This window comes from Lepus europaeus, chromosome 9 (genome assembly GCF_033115175.1).
Source record: "Lepus europaeus isolate LE1 chromosome 9, mLepTim1.pri, whole genome shotgun sequence".
NCBI lineage: Eukaryota > Metazoa > Chordata > Mammalia > Lagomorpha > Leporidae > Lepus > Lepus europaeus.
In genome coordinates this window covers 47,184,109-47,207,269 of record NC_084835.1, presented here as the reverse complement: position 1 = coordinate 47,207,269, position 23,161 = coordinate 47,184,109, and the positions used below count along the sequence as shown (strand labels likewise).

Here is a 23,161-nt window from a genome sequence, read left to right as displayed (position 1 = left end):
CCCCTGGCTCTGAGGGGTTGGGGCAGCGCTTGGTAGGTGAGCACTTTGTGTGCATCAGCTCAACCCTCTGTGGGTCCATGAAGGTGTTCGTAGTCCTGCCCCACCTACGGTGACGGCAGTGAGAGTTCCAGGGAATAAGATGCAAAGCACACAGAGCTCTCGGTAAGCTATCTTAGAAACAAGAGACTTTAGGACACCCCTGCTCGTTTAAACTGACTTTAACACCTTCATGACTTTCTCTGATCCTGCCCCTGGGTGGGGAAATGTCTGTAAAGCTTCATTTACCCCTCATATTTTACCAGTATTTTTACAGCTTCCCCCTCCACCATAAATTGAAAAAAAAAAAAAAAAAGAATATTTTCTGTGATGACAAAAGCTACACAGATTCATTAAAAAGACAGAAGGAAGAAAGTGAGAACTCTTCCATTATCCCAACACCCAGGTTTCTCCTCTTCATTGACTGGTTTAACCCTTCCCAGGTGGTACATTCCTTTTATTCTCGCCCCGCTCTTAAATCGAGTTTTCTTGTGACCCTCTGCATTTTCCACTGATAATGAGAAGAACACAGAAGTGTTTTCACTGGAACACGTCTGCTTCACCGTGGCTCTCTTGCTTCCTGTACGTCCTCCTCCGCCCTTTCTCTCCTCTCTGACATTCCTGCTGGCCACCAGGGCGCCTTTGGAAAAGCGCCCGGCAGCTCGGATCAGGGCTTCACAACAAGCTTCTGGTACAGTGGCTGCCAGCAGCAACAGCCCTGGAGTCTCTGGGCGCCCGCCCAGCCAGCTCCTGGGTCGCTGCTGCCAGCAGCCGCAGGATACCAGGCTTGCTGGCCCTTTGCTTCCCCTGAGGCCGTGGTGTCCAAGCAACCCCCCGCCCCGGGCAGATGTGCACACAGTGCTGGCTTTGCTCTTGGCATTGCCTCTGCCTTTTCTGTGTGTAAACGTCCATAAGCCTGATGTAAATCCTCCGTGACCTTTTCTTCACGGGGCCATTTTTAAGCAGCTCTGTTAACTTGTGGCCGTGGCGATTCTTTACAAAGGAATCCTTTACTTTCTGCTCTCGTTAAACATTTCTCATCCTCCTTTCTTCTCTCCCTTTGGTTGATTAATGCCTTAGACTGTCGACCCCAAGCAAACTTTGCTTTTAAGTTTGTTTCACTTTCTCTTTTGTGGTACTTTGAACAGGGCCACTGCGTGTGTATGTGTGTGTGTGTGTAGAACCAATCAGGGAGACAGGCGTGGCACAGTGGGTTAAGTCACTGCTTTGGGATGCCTGCATTCCATGTCAGCATGCTAGTTGGAGCCTCAGTTGCTCTGCTTCTGATCCAGTTCCCTGCTAATGTTCCTACCAGGACAGTGGAAGATGACCCAAGTACTTGGCCCCTGTCACCCATGTGGGAGACCCGGATGGAGTTCTGGCTTCAGCCTGTCCCAGTTCTGCTTATTATGGCCATTTGGGGAGTGAACCAGTAGATAGAAGACTGATTTCTCTCTCTGTCACTCTGCCTTTTATATAAATAAATAGATAAATCTTTTTTAAACAGGAAAGAAAACTGGGCAGGGCTTGTACAGATAAATCTTTTTTAAAAAAGAAATAGCTGGGCAGGGCTTGTACTGTCGGAGTAGTTGCCTTCTACTGTATACATGTCATATGGCTATATGTGGAGGCCCCGAGTCTGGAGGCCAAAAGAGGAGCGAGCCAGGCAAAGGGGCTGCTTTCTTCTGGTCAGTTCTCATTCTCCTTTGTGCATTTGTTACTGGAGCTGTGCTCCAGCACTCAGAACAGGGCCCTCAGGCACTCTGTGCTGAATGAGTGGTTGAGTCCTGAGTGCCCGGCACAGCGCTGAGGTGCTGAGGACACAGTGAGGAAGAAGACAGGTGAGACGCATGCCCTCATGGAATATTCTGATGGGAGCACAGACAGTAGTCATGCAGACAACAAACCTTAGGGAAAATGTCAGCTAGTAACATAAGAAGGAAAAGGAGGGTGTAATGGGAACACTGGAGGGCCACTGCTTTGCCTGGGCTGCCCAAAGGAGGCCTCCTCCGCTTTTTAAAAATTATTAGTTATTTGAGAGGCAGGAGGAGAAAGAAATCCCATCTGTTGGCTTCCCAATGCCTGCAATGGCTGGGTCTGGGTCAGAGCCAAAGCCAGGAATTAGAAATGCAATCCAGGTGTCTCATGTGGGTGGCAAGAACCCAATCACTTGAGTCATCACCATTACCTCCCAGGGACTGCCCAGGAGCTGGCACTGGGAATGGAACCCAGCCAGTGCAGTCTGGGTTGCAGCGTCTCAATTGGTGCCTTCACGACTAGGCCAAATGCTTGTCCCCAGAAGGCTGCTTTGGTCTTCACCTTGAACTTCACCTTGAGTTCCAAGTGATGAGAAGGCTGCTGCAAAGGCAGAGGCTTGGCATTAGGACTGACTGGGCGAGTTCCAGCTATGGAAGGCAGGCTGGGCAGTTTTGAGCAGAGGGGAGTCGATGTGAGTGTGAGGAACACAGTGGGCTAGGTGTTGAGAGCTGAGGTCAGAGCAGGTGCATTCTTTGGGCCGGTAGGATTTCATCTAGCAGTTGTCTATCCCTTAAAATGTAGCTGTCTGCAGAGACTCACCCATTGTACCTGTCTATGACCTGACATCAGCCCAGCTGAAGTAATGAAGGGAACATTTTAATTCTGCCACCTTGCCCTACTTTGTGATTAGCAGGTGAGGAGACTGAGGCACAGGAAGGAGGCATCCTCTCAGAGGAGCGGTCGATGAGCCTCATTGCGGGAGAAGGGCAGCCACACTACTGAATGTATTGGTGTTTTCTCATTCAGTCCTCCCCACAGCCAGTGGCACACGAGGTTGTCCTTCCCCCCCAGAAGATGCTCTTGTGCTTAGATGTGTGACTGTGCTACCTGATGTGGCCAGAGGTACTTCACTGCTGTGAGGAAGTGAAGGATCTGTTTTTTTTTTTTTTTTAAAGAATTATTTTATTTATTTGAAAGGATTACAGAGTGAGATAGAGCCAGAGAGAGAGGTCTTCCATTCTGCTGGTTCATTCCCCAAATGACTGCAATGGCTAGAGCTGAGCTGATCCGAAGCCAGGAGCCAGGAGCTTCTTTCAGGTCTCCCATACAGGTGCAGAGGCCTAAGGACTTGTGCCATCTTCTGCTGCTTTCCCAGGCCATAGCAGAGAGCTGGATCGGAAGAGGAGCAGCTGGGACTCGAGCTGGCGCCCATATAGGATGTGGGTACTGCAGGCTGAGGCTTTAACCCACTGAGCCACAGTGCTGATCCCAGGATCTTGGGGAGACTGGCTGGAATTATCTGGTTGGCCCAGTCTAATCCATGGGTGCATACAAGAGGGATGTAGGAAGATCACAGTGCAAGCATCTGGTCAGAGTAAAAGGCCACGTGGTGGTAGAAGCCAATGGAGGAACAGGGATGTGATGTGGGGCCAAAGGCCAAGGCGTCCTTGAAGATGGAGAGGGCAAAGGAACAGAGCACCCCTACCCCCAAGAAGAGCTGCAGCCCCACTGGCACCTTACTTCAGCCCAGTGAGACTGATGGTGGGTTTCTGACCTTCAGAACGGGATGACAGTAAATGTGTATGAAGACTCTGAGCTTATGGTCATTTGTTACAGCAAAGGAAGCAAGCAGACACTAGTACATAGCGCTGTGATAGAGGTGTCACTGGACTCATGTCTAGTAGGCAGCGAGGCTCTGGGAGGTGCACTGGGACCTGGGCCCACATTTGTCTACCTCTGAAGTCACTCTTTGGACTTTGAGAAGTGAGGACGCAGGCCAGGGAGCTCCCTGGGGCTAGAAAGAGGAAAGAAAGGATAGGTGTGCCTGTCCAGGTTGCTGGGCAGGGAGGCTTGGGTTCCATGAGCAGGCGTGGCTCTCATAGTGTTGACTTAGCTTAAGTAACTTCTGCAGATACATTACAGTGCCTCTTTCCCAGCCCTGTGGGGAAACTTTAGGCGGGTAAAGAAGTAGAGGAATTGAGGAAAAATATAGGTTGTACTGCTTAGGGAAGAGATGTGTTCTGGTGGCTTCAGCTCCAGAAACCTGCAGGTCTTTCCCATGGGAGCATTGCTGCAGTGCTTGATAAGCCCTTCATGTCATGGGTGCTCTCTTTCTAGTGTATTAGGAATTGTACCAACTTGAAGGCTGGCCTGAGACTCTGTAACTCCCACTGTAATAGCATTTCTATGGGGAAATACATTCTAACTCTCCAAAAAATAAATTACAAAGGAACTTTTTGAATGGGAATTTTTTATAAGTTTAGGGTAAACTTTGGCTTTGGAAGTATTAGAATGTCCTGGATATTCCAGTGACTTCCAAAAGGATCTCTGGACCCTCTTCTTATATTAGAAGCGGTTTAGAATAAACACTGTTGATATTACCTGAACTAAAAGGGTTGTGGTTAGAATGCAAGAATTTTTTTTTTTTTTTTTTTTTTTTTTTTTTTTTTTTTTTTTACTATGTGGCAGTTTTGCTTGAGTGGGGTGGCTGTATTCTAGTCTCAACGCTGTTCACTTTCATGGTTGTGTTTTGTATTACAGTCACTGACTTGTAAACCTGCCTAATAGGCACTTACCTGTAATACCATTTACAAATCTGTCTTCAACAGTTTGCCTCCACAACCTTCTTCCGAGTATTCTTTAACCTTCATCCGATTTCTGTGCTTCTCACTTGGGGATAGTTGTAGGAGTAGGGAGATTGAAGAAGGAAAAGCAGGCCCAGTTTTAGGAATGTTGGCATTGTGTAAGTTTTCACAGTTCTAACCAAAAGGATAAAGACTATGGTATCCTGGGCAGTTTTCCTATTATACATCTCTTTTGTAAGATTTCGCTTAAGGAACAAGCTATATTTCTTTCTTTCTTTCTTTCTTTTTTTGACAGGCAGAGTTAGACAGTGAGAGAGACAGAGACAAAGGTCTTCCTTTTTCCATTGGTTCATCCCCCAAATGGCCGCCATGGCATGTGTGCTGAGGCTGGCATGCTGCGCCAATCCGAAGCCAGGAGCCAGGTGCTTCCTCCTGGTCTCCCATGTGCGTGCAGGGCCCAAGCACTTGGGCCACTCTCCACTGCCTTCCCGGGCCACAGCAGAGAGCTGGACTGGAAGAGGAGCAACCGGGACAGAATCCAGCGCCCCGACCAGTACTAGAACCTGGGGTGCTGGCGCTGCAGGCAGAGGATTAGCCAAGTGAGCCATGACGCCGGCTGGAACAAGCTATGTTTCAATATGTATAGGTAAAGACAGTTGTCAGGACAGGCGTTGTGGTGCATTAGGTTAAGCTGTGCTTGAGACACTGGAATTCCATAATGGAGTACCAGGTTGAGTCTGGCTGCTCCACTTCCGATCCAGTTCTGTGCTAATGCCCCCTGGGAAGCAGTAGATGATGACTCAAGTACTTGAATCCCTGCCACTGCTGTGGAAGACTTACATAGAGTTCCTCCTGGCTTCAGCCTGGTCCAGTTTGGGCCATTGTAGCCATTTAGGGATTGAATCAGTAGATGGAAGATCTGTTTCTCTCTCTGTCACTCTACTTTTCAAATACATTAATCATATTTTAGAAAAGACAATTATGGTAAATTAATTTTCTAGTAGAATATCATCTACATCAAAATCTCTCATAAAAATTCTGTTTTTTAGAAAGATTATTTAAGACATTTATTTTCTTGAAAGGCAGAGTTACAGAGAGCGAGAGGCAGAGAGAGAGAGAGAGAAAGAGAGAAAGAGAGAGAGAGATCTTCCATCTGCTGGTTCACTCTTTAGATGGCTGCAATGGCCAGGGCCCATGTGGGTGCAGGGACCCAAATACTTGGGCCATCTACCTCTGCTTTCCCAGGCATATCAACAGGGAGCTGGATTGGAATTAGAGCAGCCAGGACTCGAACTAGCACCCATGTGGGATGCTGGTGCTTCAGGCAGCAGCTTTACCTGCTATGCCACAGCCCCACCCCCAAAGATTTATTAGGAAGACAGATACAGAGATAGGGAAGAGATAGAGACCTTCCATTCTCTGATTCACTCTCCAGACGGTTGCAATGGCCAGAGCTGGGAGCCAGGAGCTTCATCTGGGTCTTCCACGTGGGTTCAGAAGCCCCCAGGCACTTGTGTTATCTTCCACTGCTTTCCCAGGTGCATCAGCAGGGAGCTGGATCGGAAGTGGAGCAGCCAGGACTCAAACCGTTGCCCATATGGGATGCCAGCATCACAGGCAGCAGCTTGACTCACTAACACCATAATGCCAGCCCCAGTAGAAATTCTTAAATCTGCTCATAAAGTAGAATGTGCAGTTTTGTGTATATGGATTTACGTAGTAATTCTTTGAGGCCAGTTGATCTAGACTATAGGAAGAAAAAAAAGTCTGTGTATAAGGTGTCTGATACTCAAACTCCTGTACCGTTAATAACTTTCAACTCCTTTGGGGCTAAAGGGAGAAGTGGATGGAAAATGTTCCAGCTTGCAGGAAGGGCTTTATTCCATCCTGTTTTTTGCCTGAAACTTCTATAGTCTTAATATGTGTTAATCAGTTTATTTGCTATTAAAGTATCAAATGAGATGGTTTCCATGAAAGATTCCACAGGGCCCAGCATGTAGTAGGTACTCAGCAGCTGTTTGCTGGAGTTGAATCTCAATGTTGCAGTTGGTGTCAGTCTACTAATCAGTTAGATTCTTTTCATGCTTTGATATTTTTGTGTAAAACTTGATTTTTAAATGCTAAAAATAGGAGATAGCAATTATTCTTTCTTCTCTGGGTGTTCTTAGGATGAATTGAGTGATGTTATTGATATAAAGAATCCAGATTTTACTCCTGCAGCTGAACGAAGACAGAAACGCCTGGCTGCTGAGCTGGCCAAGTTTGATCCAGATCATTATCTGTGAGTATTGAGTTTTTGAGTATTAAATAAGTTACTTGACATTTATTTGTTAAAAATTTGAGTATTTGGCCGGCGCCGTGGCTTAACAGGCTAATCCTCTGCCTTGCGGCGCCGGCACACTGGGTTCTAGTCCTGGTTGGGGCGCTGGATTCTATCCCGGTTGCCCCTCTTCAGGCCAGCTCTCTGCTATGGCCCGGGAAGGCAGTGGAGGATGGCCCAAATCCTTGGGCCCTGCACCCACATGGGAGACCAGGAGAAGCACCTGGCTCCTGGCTTCGGATCAGCGCGATGCGCTGGCTGCGGTGGCCATTGGAGGGTGAACCAATGGCAAAGGAAGACCTTTCTCTCTGTCTCTCTCTCTCACTATCCACTCTGCCTGTTTAAAAAAAAAAAAAAAAAAAAATTGAGTATTCGTTTAAACTCCAGTAGGCGTGTATGTTTTGGGTCCTGGAACTTAGTGCTGACTCAAAACTTAATTAACATTGGACTTAACCTCCAGCTGTTGTACCTTGGTAATCTCGGTAAGATGGTGCTCCTTAGTTGTTCAAGCAACACAGAATTCTTCTAGCATACTTTTTTGAGGCTTTTTTCTAGCAAGGCTTCAGATAGAACACTAAATTCATGAGAATATTTATACTGCTTTTAAGTATAATTTTTGTTGTGACTAAAGAAATATATCAATGAAAATGAGTTTTGATTTCTTTAAGAATTTGAATTTACTACCTGTCCTGCATTTTTTGGGTGATCCAAGATGTTCTTATGTTCCTCACAGTTTTCTCCACTAGCACTATAATTAACCATCTGTTTCAGATGGACTAATAATTATTCTTTGTTATCTAAATTTAAAGTTTTACAGTATTTTTCACCCTCAGTAATCACGACTTTAGCCATAAACTTTGCATAAGGACCTTATCTAGGTATTGGATAGGTAAATGATCACCTGAGGAAAGGCTGGCTAGGATAACCATCCTTCTTCCAAGGATTGTCACCTGGCCTCTGGATACTTTTTATTAATTGACTGATTGAATGAATTTTAAAAAGTATTTACTTATTTATTTGAAAGGCAGAATTACAAAGAATGAGTGAGATACAGGGAGGGGGGGATCTTATCCACTGGCTCACTACCCAAATGGCTACAACGGCTGGGGCTAGGCCAGGCCCAAGCCAGGAATCTGGAACTCCATCCAGGTCTCCCACATGGGTGGCAGGGGACCAAGCACTTGAGCCATCTTCTGCTTTCCCAGACACATTAGTGAGGTGCTGGATCAAAAATGGAGCAGCTGTGATTCAAATTAGCACTTCAACATGGGATGCCAACATCACAGGTGGCGGCTTAACTTGCTGTGCCACAACACTAGCCCCTGGATCCATCTTTTCTTTTTTTCTCTCTTTCTCTGTCCCTGGATTCTTGATTCTCTCTCTGAATGTATGGAGACTGGGTATTGTGTGTTGATGTAGATTTCAGTAACTACTCTTCCCAAGCCCTGGCATTCTGGGTAAATAATTTCTAGAGTGTTATGATGCAATTAGAATCATCATATTCCTTTATGTTTGTATATTGCTATTAGCTTACCATGTGCTCTCAGGCGATTATTTAATTCAGTTCTCACAGCAAATGAGGAAAGAAGGTTAAGAGACTTGCCCACTGTCATACTACCACTAGGTGGCTTGGCCAGGACTTGAAAAGAGACTCTAGTTGTCATTTTGCATTCCCTTTTTATGTTCCTGATTCCGGTTTAGCTGCTCTGGCTGTTGTGATTAACATTCTATCTCCTGTGACACAGTCGGATACTAATTGGAATGGCAGAAATATATCTTGTGATGTGCAAATGGGATGAATGATGTATAATGATAAGTGGTTGAACTGCTCAACATCCTGAGGGAAACTGAGAGATTGGACTCCATTTATATTGCCACTTCTGATGACCTTTGTCTTCAATTGTGGCATGAAAGCCCCACTGAAGAGTCATTTGGAGAAAGCCATCCAAAGTCATGCTGAAGATTTCAAGTGGGAATTTCACTGTCAGCAGATTTCTTGGGCTAGCGTGAAAACAGAATGAGCTTTACAAGGCTAAAATTTCAAGTGAGAGGGAGCTTAACTAGAAGAACTACCATCTCTTTTCTTCCAAAACTGGAAGAATAAACTATGGCCTGACAGAATTAGGAAATTGAAATTTATGGTTAGCAATGTGATACTCTAAGTAGCCTTTCTTTTTTGTCTTACATATTTCTTTATCAAGACTGTTATGATCTGTAATGGAACGCATTAAGTGTTCTTTCTGTTTCTCAAAGAATAGTTCTTACAAGAGTGGCTTAGATGTAGTCATGGGCTCAGCCAGGAGAGCCGGCATCTAGAGGTCTAGGTTCTTTGTGACTTCTCTGACAGCAACAAGACTGGCTAGTTGTAATTTTGGTATTACTACTTACATCAGCTGACTGACTCACCCAAGTAAGTGTACTGATATTAGATGAACCACAAATAAAGTTCTTTCAGATTTTCAGTTAAAAATTCTTTTTGGCTTAGTGCACTATTTTGTTTTTGTTACTGATGAATACAATGGTGAGAATACTCAGTTTAAATGCCTCATTATCTACCATGCAGATAGCATATCATAATATATGCATTACATTAGTGTAATGATGTGCACATATGATCTGTAGCAAATATTATTTTAGTATAATATGTTACCTATTGTTAAGTTGTTTGAGTAGCCCTTTTACGGGTCATGAACTCTCCTTGTATCAGGTTTTTTATGGGCCTGAGAAAAACCAATTTTAATTTCATGCTAAGCAGTCAATTGAATGTAAAAAAATTTTAAACAGTTTCAAGGCACATGTAGGTGGATTATTGTAATGATTTTTAAAATCCTGTGTTGTAAAATCTGCTTGTCAGTCTGGTGTGATCTGTGTTGTTTTTGGTATATTTTGCAGCCCAGCATAGCACTGGGCAGATAATAGATGCCATGTTAAACATTGATTTTTTTTTTTTAAAGATTATTTATCTGGGGCCGGCATTGTGCCGTAGTGGGTAAATACACTACCTGCGATGCCAGGATGCCAAATGGGTGCTGGTTTGTGTGCTGGCCTCTCCACTTCTGATACAGCTTCCTGCTAATTGTCTGGGAAAAGCAGTGGATGGTGGCTGTAATGTTTGGGCCCCTCCACTCACATGGGAAACCCAGATGAAGCTCCTGGCTCCTGGCTTTGGACTGGCCCATTCCCAGCCACATAAAATTTCTTGCTATGTATAATTCCTTTTGGATATTATTTTTATACTGAAATATGTCGATGACATCTTGAAGCATTCCTTAATAGCCCTTCCTCTTTTGCTTATTAAAGCCAAATTTTCATATTTCTGTTGGTTAGAATGTTGGTTTTTTTCTTCCCAAATTGTTTTTAAATTATTGATACATTTTTTTACCTTAACCAATTCATGATCTCTTACCTATTTCTTTACTCAGGAGAAAATAGTAGAAGAATGTAGGCAACATTATAAACATCTATGAAGTATGAGAAGGGACAAAAATGACCATATACCATTTGCAATGCCATTTTAAATTGTGATGATTTTTCATTATTCTGAATATGTTAAGGAAGGTAGTGTTAATCAGGCTTTGGATTTATTGAGCAGATCACAAAGCAATGCCTAGTAACAAGAGATCTTTGCTTTATGGTTAGTGGAGTTGAAAAAGTCCAGACTGGAAGAAGAGCTGCAGGCCAGATAGCTGCATGCGTGTTTCAGTAAGCCAGACACAGATGAGAGCCAGAAACAGTGGGGGTGAAGGAGAAATACAGAGATGAATGACACAGCTTCAGGATTGACCGAGTGTGTGGCAGAAAAAGGAAGTTCAGGATAATCCTAGGTTTCTTTTTTTTTTTTTTTAAGATTTATTTTTATTTATTTGAAAGACAAAGTTACAGAGAGAGGTAGAAACAGAGAGAGAGGTCCTCCGTCCTCTGGTTCACTCCCCAGATGGCCGCAATGGCCGGAGCTGCGCTGATCCAAAGCCAGGAGCCAGGAGCTGCTTCCGGGTCTCCTACATGGGAGCAGGGGCGCAAGGACTTGGGCCATCTTGTACTGCTTTCCCAGGCCATAGCAGAGAGCTGGATCGGAAGAGGTGCAGCCAGGACTAGAACTGGCGCCCATATGGGATGCCAGCACTTCAGGCCAGGGCGTTAACCCGCTGTGCCACAGCACCGGCCCCAATCCTAGGTTTCTAACCTAGATGACTAGGATGAGAAATGAGACCCTAACCAAATAGAAAACTCAGGGAGACTTTGCAGGTAAAATGAGGAGTTGGATTTTTGTACATGCTGAAACAGTGATCAGTGGGGTGCCAGTCACTCTCTGAACCTTTACTCTGCTTTATAAATAGCGCTTGGGACACTTAGAAATAGCTCCTTCCCTCCCTAGAATGTAAGCCCCGTGAGTTACAGAGGCCTTGGGATGTTCACTAACTCCGTCTCAGATCTCTGCTCCTGTGTCCTAGAGGGCATCTTGCAGTCCAGCTTTCCAGAAGGAAGTGATTTAGCTCTCACTCTCGTGGCACTGTCTTGATGAAGGGTGCCGAGGACAGGGTGCTGAGGTTGGAATCCTGGGGTCAAGATGGCCCCACCCCTGTGTCCTGGCGGTTCTAGCTGCTGCAGGTAGCTGATACACATCCACTCTGCTCCAAGTTCCACTGCCCCTGTCCTGTCCAGGTCATCGTTATTTCTGCTCGTTTAGGTTTGTTCCTTTAAATCATTCCAGACTGCGCCGAGTGATGTTTCCAAAACACACTGCGGTCCCTCCTCTGTGTAAAAGCTTTTAGGTGTTCAGGCGTTCTTTCAGGTAAAGCTCCTTCAGATTTTAAAACATGGCTCACAGGGTTGTGTCACTACAACATCTCATTTTTAGCTTCTCTCAACTCTTCTTTTTTTTCTTTTTAACTGTGCCTGTTTGTTCCCTAGCCTTTGCCAGCTACTTTTTCATTCCATAGCACTCCTAATATGCTTAGTTGTTAATTACCATTCAGTAATTGGCGTAGATATTCTTTCCTCCAGGGTCGTCCTGTGTCCCAGGTTTATTTTGCCATAGACTGTGGTGCTGTTGTGTCATTGCCGTATGCTGTATCGTAATGGCTTTGCTCTCCCAAGGGACTGTAAACCCCACAGAGGCTGGGCCGTGTCTTGTCAGCTGTGGAACCCCAGTGCCCAGCGTGGAACCTGGAACACGGCATAAACTTCATACATTTTGTTGAATGAATTATGTAGTCAGCAGGTTAGCTAGATACTTTTTTTTAAAGAGACTTATTCATTTATTTGAAAGGCAGGGGGAGAGAGAGAGAGAGAGAGAGAGAGAGAGAGAAATCTACTCCATCCTCTAGTTTACCTTCCAAATGCCCTCAACAGCCAGGGCTAAGCCAGGCCAAAGCCAGGATCTAGGAACTCCATTCAAGTGTCCCATGTGGGTGGCAGAGAACAAGGACTTGAGTTGTCATCTGCTATCCCCGCCTCCAGGAGAAAGCAGTGGTAACCTGGATCAGAAGTTAAAGGCAGGACTTGAACGATAAGTGGTGGCCTGACCCACTGCTCTACAACACTGACCCCTTCTGCTACTAACACTGTTTATCCTTTTTGAAATTAATTTCCTAGGAAAAATTTACATTTCTAGTTTGTGTATGAGTCTAAAGAAGAACTTCCATTCTTTTTTTTGACAGGCAGAGTAGACAGTGAGAGACAGAGACAGAGAGAAAGGTCTTCCTTTTCCGTTGGTTCACCCCACAATGGCCGCTGCTGCTAGCACGCTGCGGCCGGCGCACCGCGCTGATCCGAAGTCAGGAGCCAGGTGCCTCCTCCTGGTCTCCCATGCGGTGCAGGGCCCAAGGATTTGGGCCATCCTCCACTGCCTTCCAGGGCCACAGCAGAGAGCTGGCCTGGAAGAGGGGCAACCAGGACAGAATCCGGCGCCCCAACCGGGACTAGAACCCGGTGTGCTGGCACCACAGGCGGAGGATTAGCCTATTGAGCCACTGCGCCGGCCAGAACTTCCATTCAAAAGAGTTTTCCTGTACTTAAGGAGGAAGAGATAGCTAATTAGGAAATAGATTTAGGATTCATTTATAAAGTAACTTCTTTATTCTGGTCTCATACACCTTGTGCACCTGACAAAAATTGATATTGAGAACTCTCATTTCAGGATATTAGCTGTTCAATTCTGTCCAATATGTACTTTTATTTCCTCATGCATAAAAATGGAGTGTTTCTTATGTTAGCTAAGAGCTTGGATTCTGGAGAATGCCTTAAGTGGCCCCACCTCCTGGTTAACACTTCTTACTGGTTACCTGAGCTCAGCCAAGGTAACACAGCTTTTTCCAGCCTCAGTTTCCACCCTTGTAAAATGAAGGTGTTAGCAGTCCTGCGCTGCCTCTGATGACGAGGGCTCCAGGGAGTCATGCACACAAAGTGCTGAGTGCAGTGCCTGGAGCACACGGAGCACAGTGAGTTATCTGTGATCTTTCTTGTTTTTGAAAGATTTCGTATCTCGCTTGAAAGAAAAAAAGTATTTAAGATCATAAAATTGTCAGCTACAAAATTCAGTTTCTCCAAGCAGCCAGTTCCTTGAGTTTCTAATTAACTGAAATATAATAAAGTTTCTCTGGGTGTCCTTTGTCATGCTTGCCCTGTGAATACCAATCTCCAACTGTGAATGCAAGGTAGCATAATCTCTTCCTTTCTTCCTTTCTTTTCTTTACTCTTTTTTTTTTTTTAAACATTTATTTGAGAAGCAGAGAAATCTTCTGGTTCACTCCCCAGATGCCTGCTACAGTGGGGGTGGGCCCTATGGGCACTAAAGTGTCCTCCCAGAATAAGAAGAATATTTTTAATGTAGCTGTTACTTTTCTAGTTAAAACTGAAAATGTAGAGTGCAGGGGAAAATAGTGCTCCGTTCTTTGCAAAGGTTGCACTTAACCTTTTTTAGTAGTATAAACTCAAGGAGCTGTTAAGATTCAAATAAATAGATTGCGTTACGGAAGAAAATTCTAGTGTGCATGCCACAGAATGATGTGTGTCTGGGTGTGTAGCCTCTTTGCACCTCTTTGTGAATTTCCTGCTCGTCTATTTGTGTTTCTTCGCTGGTGGAGTTGAAAATGTCTTTCCTTTCTTGTAACCTTACCAGAATCTGTGGTGTGCACAAAACTAGCAAGAGTGTGTGTTAAGATTGACTTTCTCCCATGCCCGGGAGTCCAGGGTGGGCCTTTAGGGTAGGACTTATCTGTCTTCTCTTTGAAGAGATCATAAGTGTCAGATGTCCCTTTAGTTAGACTCTGACTTTTTGTTTTATGTAATTATTGACAAAAAGAAAGAAAGAAGGTGCTGGAAATGTGTTTTGAATTAACCATTCACATTTCCAGTGCAAATGCAGTGAACCAGAAGATTTTAGAAAATGAAGGCAATCCTAACCCCATGTAACAAGCCTGTCCTCCATGTTTTCCCAGAGCGGACTTTTTTGAGGATGAAGAGATTGAACAGATTTTGAAGTATAATCCTTGGTGGACTGAAGCATATTCCAGATTGATGGCCTCTTTGGGAAAGAGCCAGGAGCAGGAAACGCATGCTGTGTCAGGTAAGAAAGTCAAAAGTAGCTCATTTGTTTAATTTTAAAATCCTATGGTATGCCACGTTTACCACCTTCCTTATTATGAAGCATATAATTATAATTACGTTGTAATGAGCAAAATATGATTTTGGATTGCAAATTTTGGAAATGAAATCTACCCTGACTGGAAAATGCCACTCAACTATTAGACTTGTATTGGAAAAATCTTTTGAAAAGTCCATGTTTTTGAGACTCATTGGCGTCTTTTTAAAATTTTTTATTCTTTTCTTTTTTAAGTTATTTTAACAGCCAGGACATTTGTAGTCTTTGAATAATCTGAGAAGTCTGGGCAGCCCCGTGATCAGGACAGCTGGTGGGAGGACACCCGGTTCTCATTCCCTTTCCCTACTGAATGGCCTGGGTATGTCCTTCCCAGCTTCCCTGCAGGTGGTTTGATGTGAGGCCTTTGCTCACATGTGGACCTTACAGACAGCTGGTAGCTGGCCTGTGAGTGCCCAGCTGCAGAGCTTTCTGAGCCACACCATCTGTGGTGGCTGTGCCGTGTGTAGCACGAAGCTGAGTATTAACCCTGAGGGTTCTTTCCTAGATGGGCGTGTCATTACCATCTTCTCCACTTGTGAGGCTGGTATATTAAGTCTGTACATTAGAATGAATGACAGTTTCAGGTAGATCAAGAATAGAAGTCCAAATTTTCCATCATACTGATACTTAGTTTTTATTTGTACATTAAAAATTACATTTTATGTACAAATGAAATACACACATACCCATACATTCTGACATCTGTTAAATGGAATATTGACATTTCTCATTCCTCTTCTAAAAGTGACCGCTGTTAACAGTGGGGTATTTAAGAATACATATACCCACATTTAAGTATAAAGAGGGGCCGGCGCTGTGGCATAGCGGATAAAGCTGCCACCTACAGTGCCGGCATTCCATGTGGGTGCTGGTTTGTGTCCCAGCTGCTCTACTGCCAATCCAGCTCTCTGCTATAGCCTGGGGAAGCAGTGGAAGATGGCCCAACTCCTTGGGCTCCTGCACCCATGTGGGAGACCTGGAAGAAGCTCATGGCTCCTGGCTTCAGATTGGTCCAGCTCCGTCTGTTGCGGCTATTTGGGGAGTGAACCAGTGGATAGAAGACCTCTCTCTCTCTCTGCCTCTTCTTCTCTTTTGTGTAACTCTTTCAAATAAATAAAACAAATCTTTTTTTAAAAAAAAAGTATAAACAAATTTATACACACAGACTCACTTCTCTGTTCTTCTTCTTCTTCTTTTTTTTAAGATTTATTTATTTTTTGACAGGCAGAGTGGACAGTGAGAGAGAGAGACAGAGAGAAAGGTCTTCCTTTGCCGTTGGTTCACCCCAAAATGGCTGCTGCAGCCAGCGTACTGTGGCCGGTGCATCGCGCTGATCTGGAGCCAGGAGCCAGGTGCTTCTTCTGGTCTCCCATGCAGGTGCAGGGCCCAAGGACCTGGGCCATCCTCCACTGCCTTCCCTGGCCACAGCAGAGAGCTGGCCTGGAAGAGGAGCAACCGGGACAGACTCCGGCTCCCCGACCGGGACTAAAACCCAGGTTGAGGTGCCACAGGTGGAGGATTAGCATATTGAGGGCCAAGATTTATTTATTTTTTGAAGTATGGCCAGAGGGGAGAGATTGAAACAGATACTGAGAGAGAGATTGAGATAGAGATCTTCATCTGCAGGCTCATTCCTCAGATGGCCACAACGCCCCCAAGCCTGGTTGAGCCTGGAGCTCCAATGGGTCTCCCACGTGGGTACAGGGGCCCCAGCACTTGGGCCATCTTCTGCTGCTTTCTCAGGCACATTAGCAGGCAGCTGGGTCAGAGGCAGAGCAGTGAAGCCTCAGAATGGCACTCATATGGGATGCTAACATTGCAGGCAGTGGTTTAACCTGCTGTACCATAGCACCAGCATATCCTCTCTGTCCTTTTCTTGTTTTTTGCAGTTTGTAGTGTATGTGGCCAAGCTTCTGTGTCTGCACTTGCAGATCTACCTGAAACTGTTTTTAATGGCTGCCTAGAATCCCATTGTATATTTGTATCAGGATGGGTGGACATTGGGCTATTTACTGCTTCTGGATATTTGGGTTGTTTACAGTTTTCTACTGTTGTACTATTATTCAGTGTGAAGTAGCCACCGGGTCTCTGCTGCATTCCATCCCAGTGTCTGGTGTAGAGCCTGTTCATATATAATAGATACTCTGCAGATATTTATAGAATAAGTAAATATTGTAGTGAATATTTTTGTGGTTAAGTTTTGTTAGAGTTTAGGTGATTTCGTCTGGACTCAAAAATTGCTGCTGCCATCTTTGCATAATAGAAACTCATTTGTAATGACTGCTGATACCTTGTTATTATTGTTTTGAATAAATCTTGGGCTTTATATTTGGTTTAAGAAACTTCCTTTGACTGCATATAGACACATTTCCAGACCAGGATTGCTAAAAACTTTAGATGGTTAACTGTATATGCCACGCAGATCTGCTCAGAAAGTTTGCTCAAACTTGAATCATCAGGGATAGCAATGGCTCTGGATCAGTTTCCCTAAGTTTTACCCAGTATTTAAATGAGGTCATGTGGGAAGGGATAGGTGGTTGCGTAGTGGAGTTTTCTGTCCACCAGGGTGAGCTAGTTGCCCTAAAAATCAAAAGACATTTCTTTGATATAAATTCTAGCTTGTTCTGCTTTGATCAATTGCAGCTTGTTCTCAGTCCAGTTTTCTGTGTCGGCAGTGCTTTGAGTTGGTTCTCTCTGCATGATTTTAGCAGATTAAGTCAATCCTTCCTTTTAACCACTGGCTCTCCTGACCCTTCTTCATCTGACCTTTGACTTACAGCGAGGCTAGTGTGGTACAAACAGTTGTAGTTTACGAGGCCATTTTGGTGATTAATTCCAAAAATCATCTTTAAAATATCAAGGGCATGTGATATAAGGTAGGAGAACTTGAGATCTGTTGAACAGAAAGTACCTCTTCTGATATGCCAAGTGTAAGGTTAAGTGCGAGAATCAAGCTAAGTGTGGTACACAGGGTTTAATTTTGCTCTGCTATGGACTAGCTTTGTGATCTTGCAACTTGGGGTTGCTGTAGAAATCCTCTGCCTGTCTCAGAGCTGTCCTGAGGATTGATTGAGACAGTGTATTTAAAATGCTTAGCACAGGGGCTGGTGTTGTGGTGTAGTGGGTAAAGCCTCTGCCTGCATCACTGGCATGCCATGTGGGCACTGGTTCAAGACCCAGCTGCTCTACTTCCAATCCAGCTCCCTACTAATGCACCTGGGAAAGCAGCAGAAGATGGCCCAAATGCTTGTACCCCAGCACCCAAGTGGGAGATCTGGGAGAAGCTCCTGACTCCTGGCTTTGCCTGGCCCAGCCCTGGCTGTTGGGGTCATTTAGGGAGTGAACCAGCAGATGGAAGATCTCTCTCTCTCTCTCTGTGTGTCTCTTCCTCTCTCTGTATAATTCTTTCAAATAAATAAATCTTTTAAAAAATCCTTAGCGTATTGTAAATGTTAGAAATTATTACAGACAGGCCGGCGCCGTGGCTCAACAGGCTAATCCTCCGCCTTACGGCGCCGGCACACCGGGTTCTAGTCCCGGTCGGGGCACCGATCCTCTCCCGGTTGCCCCTCTTCCAGGCCAGCTCTCTGCTGTGGCCAGGGAGTGCAGTGGAGGATGGCCCAAGTGCTTGGGCTCTGCACCCCATGGGAGACCAGGAGAAGCACCTGGCTCCTGCCATCGGATCAGCGCGGTGCACCGGCCGCAGCGTGCTACCGCGGCGGCCATTGGAGGGTGAACCAACGGCAAAAGGAAGACCTTTCTCTCTGTCTCTCTCTCACTGTCCACTCTGCCTGTCAAAAATAAAAAAAAAAAAAAAAAAGAAATTATTACAGACTAAAATCAATAGAAGAACCAGGAATTAGATGGCTTCTCTGTGAAACTACAATTTTTATATATTTGCAAAGCTTTGGGGGAAAGTTCTTTGTTAATAAGTTCTTTCTCATTTCATTTTTCTTGATAAAAATATTTTAGCCTTAAGAATGTATTTCAGCTTATTTGGCCTAATGATTAGTATGCCTGCATCCCACATCAGAGTCCAGCTTTTTGCTAATGCAGACCCTGGGAGGCAGTGGTGATGCTTAAGTGATTGGCTTCCTGCCACCTCATGAGAGACCTGGATTGAGTTCCCAGCTCCAGGCTTCAACCTGCATCAGCCCTGGCCCTTGTGGTCTTTGGGGAATGAACCAGCAAGTGGGAGTGCGTGAGCGTTCTCTTGCTCTCTAGCTTGCTGTCTCTCTCCTTCTGCCTCTCAAGGAAATACATACATATTAGAAGAAAATATTTCAGATACCTAGAATTAGAGAAATCGATTGAGGTGCATCAGAAAAAAGAAATGCACCAAGAAACAAACGTTCACGTTCTTTGCTCGCCTGAGGAGCAGGCTGCTGCTGTGTTTGACCTCCTCTTTTCCTTTGCTCTTTGCCTCTCTGGCCTTCCTCTGTCACAGCAGTGAGGTGTTGCCGCTTCTCCTTTGTCAGCAATTCCCAGGCAGAGCTCTCACTACAAGGGAGGGGCTCACCGTTAATTCATCCTTCATGGAATATTAACCTGGGTTGTTTCGAATTCTAGGGAAGCCCCGAGAGGCAAACTTTGCTGCTGGTTTCGCCTTGGTTGTAGTTCTTGTCATTGTCTTTGTAGTCCTGAGTTACAACACAGAGACTTTTGTTAACTTGGGCTTTAGAATGATCCAGATCTTCCCCAAAGGCTTGTCAATGGCAGTGTTCGATGCTGTGCTCCCCAGAGCTCTGGTTTCACAGGATGCCCTTACCACATTTCCTATGTTGTCTTTCTGTGGTTGATCTCAGCCCAAGAATCTTGGCATGTTATTGCCACGTGATGTTTAGAGTCAGCTCGCGCCCTAGCAGGGCCATCCCATTGGGCACCACTGCGCCCTTCGGTGTTACTGGAGGTAACTGTGGGTGTCAGCTTGGAAAGTTGTAGCACTGCAGGGCTGCCCGCTGCCCGCTGACACTGGAAGTCTGAAGACAGCACGTTTTCTTCTGTTGCCCTTGGTTTGTTTCCAGCAAGTGCACAGTGTGGTAGACAGATGTGCACTACTCTGAGAGGAGCCAGATTGTGGATGATTTAAATTGTTGACCCAGAGAAGACACAGACGCCCTGGGACATTTGGGAGGAGGATTTAGAGATGAAAGGAAGATGTAAAACCAACCAAGTTAGAAAACGCTGGGCAGGAAACGTGGCCACTTCACCAACATTTTTCCATTTTGGTGAGAGTCACTTTGGAGCCTGCAAATGTTCTGGTGAGGGTTTTAATGCTGGGAGGTGGTCCTGGGCCCATTGTTCAATGCCAGGGCACCAGTCTCCTCCCCAGACAGACTGAGCTTTCAGCTGGCTTTTCTTTCCCTGTAGATTATTTTTAGAAGTGTAATTAACCGAAATGTTGTGAACTATGTAGCAAAGCTGCTTTGTAGTGGAACTGTGTTACACAAATGCTTGACAAATGTTGCTGGGAGTGGCAATCATCCAAGTATTGTTGGCACTGCATCTGCGGTTACTGCCAGTGCTGCTGCTCAGTTAGACCTGATTGTGTGCAAACCTCCCCACGTTCCCCTTTGGGTGATGTGATTTACAGCTCTAAGAAAAGGCCTTAGGGACAAGACTTTTGGTTTCTCTAGTGATTTCTTGGTTTATTGTAATTGCTGTTTATCCTCTCCAGTTTCTTTGCTTGAATTTCGGGATTTAGATGTGCTTGTTTATTATTAATGAGCTAAGTAGGCCAAAATGGGACTTAAAAATGCCCAGTAAAATGGGGTGGTATCTTAAGGAAAGGCTCGGGGCACCGAGTGTCCACAGGCTCAAGAGAGTACATTCTGGTAGGCTTTGCTTATGTCACACAGGCATTGAAAGTGACTAATAATATGTGGGAGGACTTACTTCTGGGTGATGTAACATCGGAGCCTCCAGTGCCCAGGGCACTCTTGCAAATCATTAAACATATACAGGTATGATGAAGGGGTAAGTGTGTGGAAGAGCTGATGTGTTGTTAACTGGCTCTAGGCATGCTTGCTTTGTGATTTAGAGTTGTGTGGAAGCAGAGGTCTTTATTAGTCAACTAAAGTATAAAGGCTTTTCTCTAGTGAGAATATCATCAGGAACACCTGGCACTTTCCTATTAGCTAAATTAATGAACGTCTCAGAAACTATGCTTAAGGGAATACTATCTCACATCTTGCTAAATACAGGGGTCTTAAAATACTTTGGCAGGTATACTTTCTTCATGCAGTTATGTTGTTTCATGCAGTTTCCTTTAATCGAATCACTTAAAGTGTACGGAGAGCTTCTGTTTAAATTAAGGCATCTTCAGATGAGTCCTTAATGAGGCAATCAAACCCACTTTACCTGTCTTATTTCATTTTTAATGCTAGTCTTTAAAGAATGCTTTACTTGATATCTGCAGTATTATTAAGTTTTTTAAAAAAATACATATTTCCTTACCTTGCTGGTGAGCAAATTAAATGCATTCTAGTTTATCTGTTATTTATATGAGCAATGTTTGAATAAATACATTTTTTAACATAGCTCTGCTAGCATGGTTGGACAATAATATATAAATTATTTCAAAACCTGTTTTTTGCACTGTATGTATTTTAATAGGTAAAAAGAGTATTGCTTCGTATAATCTAAAAATAAGCATGTTTCAGAATTTTTCTCCCCAAGAACAGGCTGCAAAACTATGTTAAAAAGAAGCCCTGTTGAACATAAGACTTGTAACAGAGGACAGCAGTAAGTTTGGAAAATTATATATGAAAGGGACCATCAGTTTAGAATCATATTCTCTTCCTTCTGGCTTTTTTGATGAGCAAAAAAAAAAGCAGCCTTTGGTTGAGCAGAGACACAAAGGGACTGGGGAGCTATCAAGAGAATGGTTTGGGAACATTATAAAGGCAGAGTAGTAATGTTTGGCCTCTGAAAAGGTGGCAGAGACAGCAGGTGTCTTTTAACAGTTCTTCTCCCCTTCTGTGACTAACAGGCTTCTTAAGTTAGAGCTGAGCCTATGAGCCCTCAGTGGTGCCCGTGTTTCCTTCTTTTCCCAGTGACTGAGTGTGGTCCTGCGACTGAGCCCCGGGAGTGGGAAGCGAGAAGTGCTGTGTGCCCTTTCTGGATCAAGCCTTCAGAAAGAAGGTGTTTGCTGTCTTTTCTTTTTTTCTTGGTGGTTTGCAAATATTGAAAAGTGAGATCAGCTGTCTCAGTTTCACCCATGGGTGAAAGCTGTATGACAGGATGCTGGTGCCCAGCCAGCCCCAAATCATTTACCCAGGATAATAGTGCCAGAGAGAAGCTTCTATCTTACTTAAGCCCTGTCTTTTGGGATCTCTCTGTTAGAGCAGTTCAGCCTGTCTTTACCTAAATATAACTGGGAGAAAGAGACTTGAAAGTTATTTTGACATTACCTTGATTCAAAGCACTGGAAATGGAAGCAAATGCTTCTCTTTACTGGGCTGAACATTTTATGTGAATTTAAAAGTGATTTTTCTGATAGGAGGTGGAAGGAAAATTAATAATTCCTTTGCAGGAGGAGATGGCTAACACTTTCCATTAGAGATACTGATTTATGTAGATGCTTAGGCTTCTTTAAAAACTGCTCTGAGACAAGTGGTAGACCCTGTTGTAATGGCTGGGATCGGAGCACATCCATGTTTTTAGTTCTTCTTGTTTCTGTAAATGTTGCTCAAGAGGTATTCTATTTCGTTTGACTGGTAATGAGGACCAATAATGCTGATGTTTCGTTAATGCAAGAAGATGCATAATAGAAAAGCATGGTAAGAGACTTCTTTGTGACAGCTCGCCTAAGTTGTAGGGCATCAAAGGCAGCGTGGGAACTGTAGTTTCATACTTGCTTACCTTGCCTTTTATGTAGACATCATTTAATTTATTATTAACATCTGTTATTTCAGTGTGTTGTTTTGGCCTGGATAGCCAGCATTTTGATACATAAAAATAAATTGCTTTTCTCTCTTTGATCAAGGAGTATTTAATAATAAAAATGGGGGAAATACTGTATTCCCATCCATCCGGATGCCATTTGGGCTCTGGGCCCTGTTGCCACCTTGCACAGTAAGCTCTGGTCCTAAACCACGCAGCTCCACCACAGGTGTCAGCCTCATCTCCACCCTGATGGGATTTGATGCTCCTATTTCCCCTCCACCCCTTCACGGAAGTGTAACAGGACCTGCTTCCCGTGCTCGGGCCCCCTTTCTTCACCGCTGCCCTCTGACCTGTTGGATTTCCCTGGTCAATAAGCCCTTTCCCTTAAAACAAAACAAACCAAAACCAAAACCAAACCAAAACAAAACAAAACTGTATTCCCAGCAGTGACAGAAGTTAATACTTTGTAGTGCTTTTAAGCAAGAACGCAACAGATTTACTTGACAAACTTGTTGACTCAGTATGGTGGATTATAGAACAATTTGTGCTGACACATTAACTATTCCTCTACAGTGTACTGAAATCTTAAAAGAAAAAGACCCATTCCAGATCGATTAAAAATTTGAATGTAATAAATGAAATATATACTCTTAAAGAGACTTCATATGATTCAGATATTGGGGAAATCTTAGGCTATATATACCATTTCTATAT

General features: G+C 44.3%; 1 protein-coding gene across 1 annotated transcript in view; it reads left to right on the top strand.

The window, feature by feature from the left end:
* SHQ1 (SHQ1, H/ACA ribonucleoprotein assembly factor) overlaps positions 1-23,161 on the top strand; it is a 134,856-nt gene that overhangs the window by 14,595 nt on the left and 97,100 nt on the right. Inside the window, exons 5-6 of the mRNA XM_062201270.1 lie at positions 6,767-6,879; positions 14,358-14,485. Of these exons, the coding sequence (XP_062057254.1) occupies positions 6,767-6,879; positions 14,358-14,485 (241 nt within the window). The remainder of the gene's footprint in view (positions 1-6,766; positions 6,880-14,357; positions 14,486-23,161) is intronic.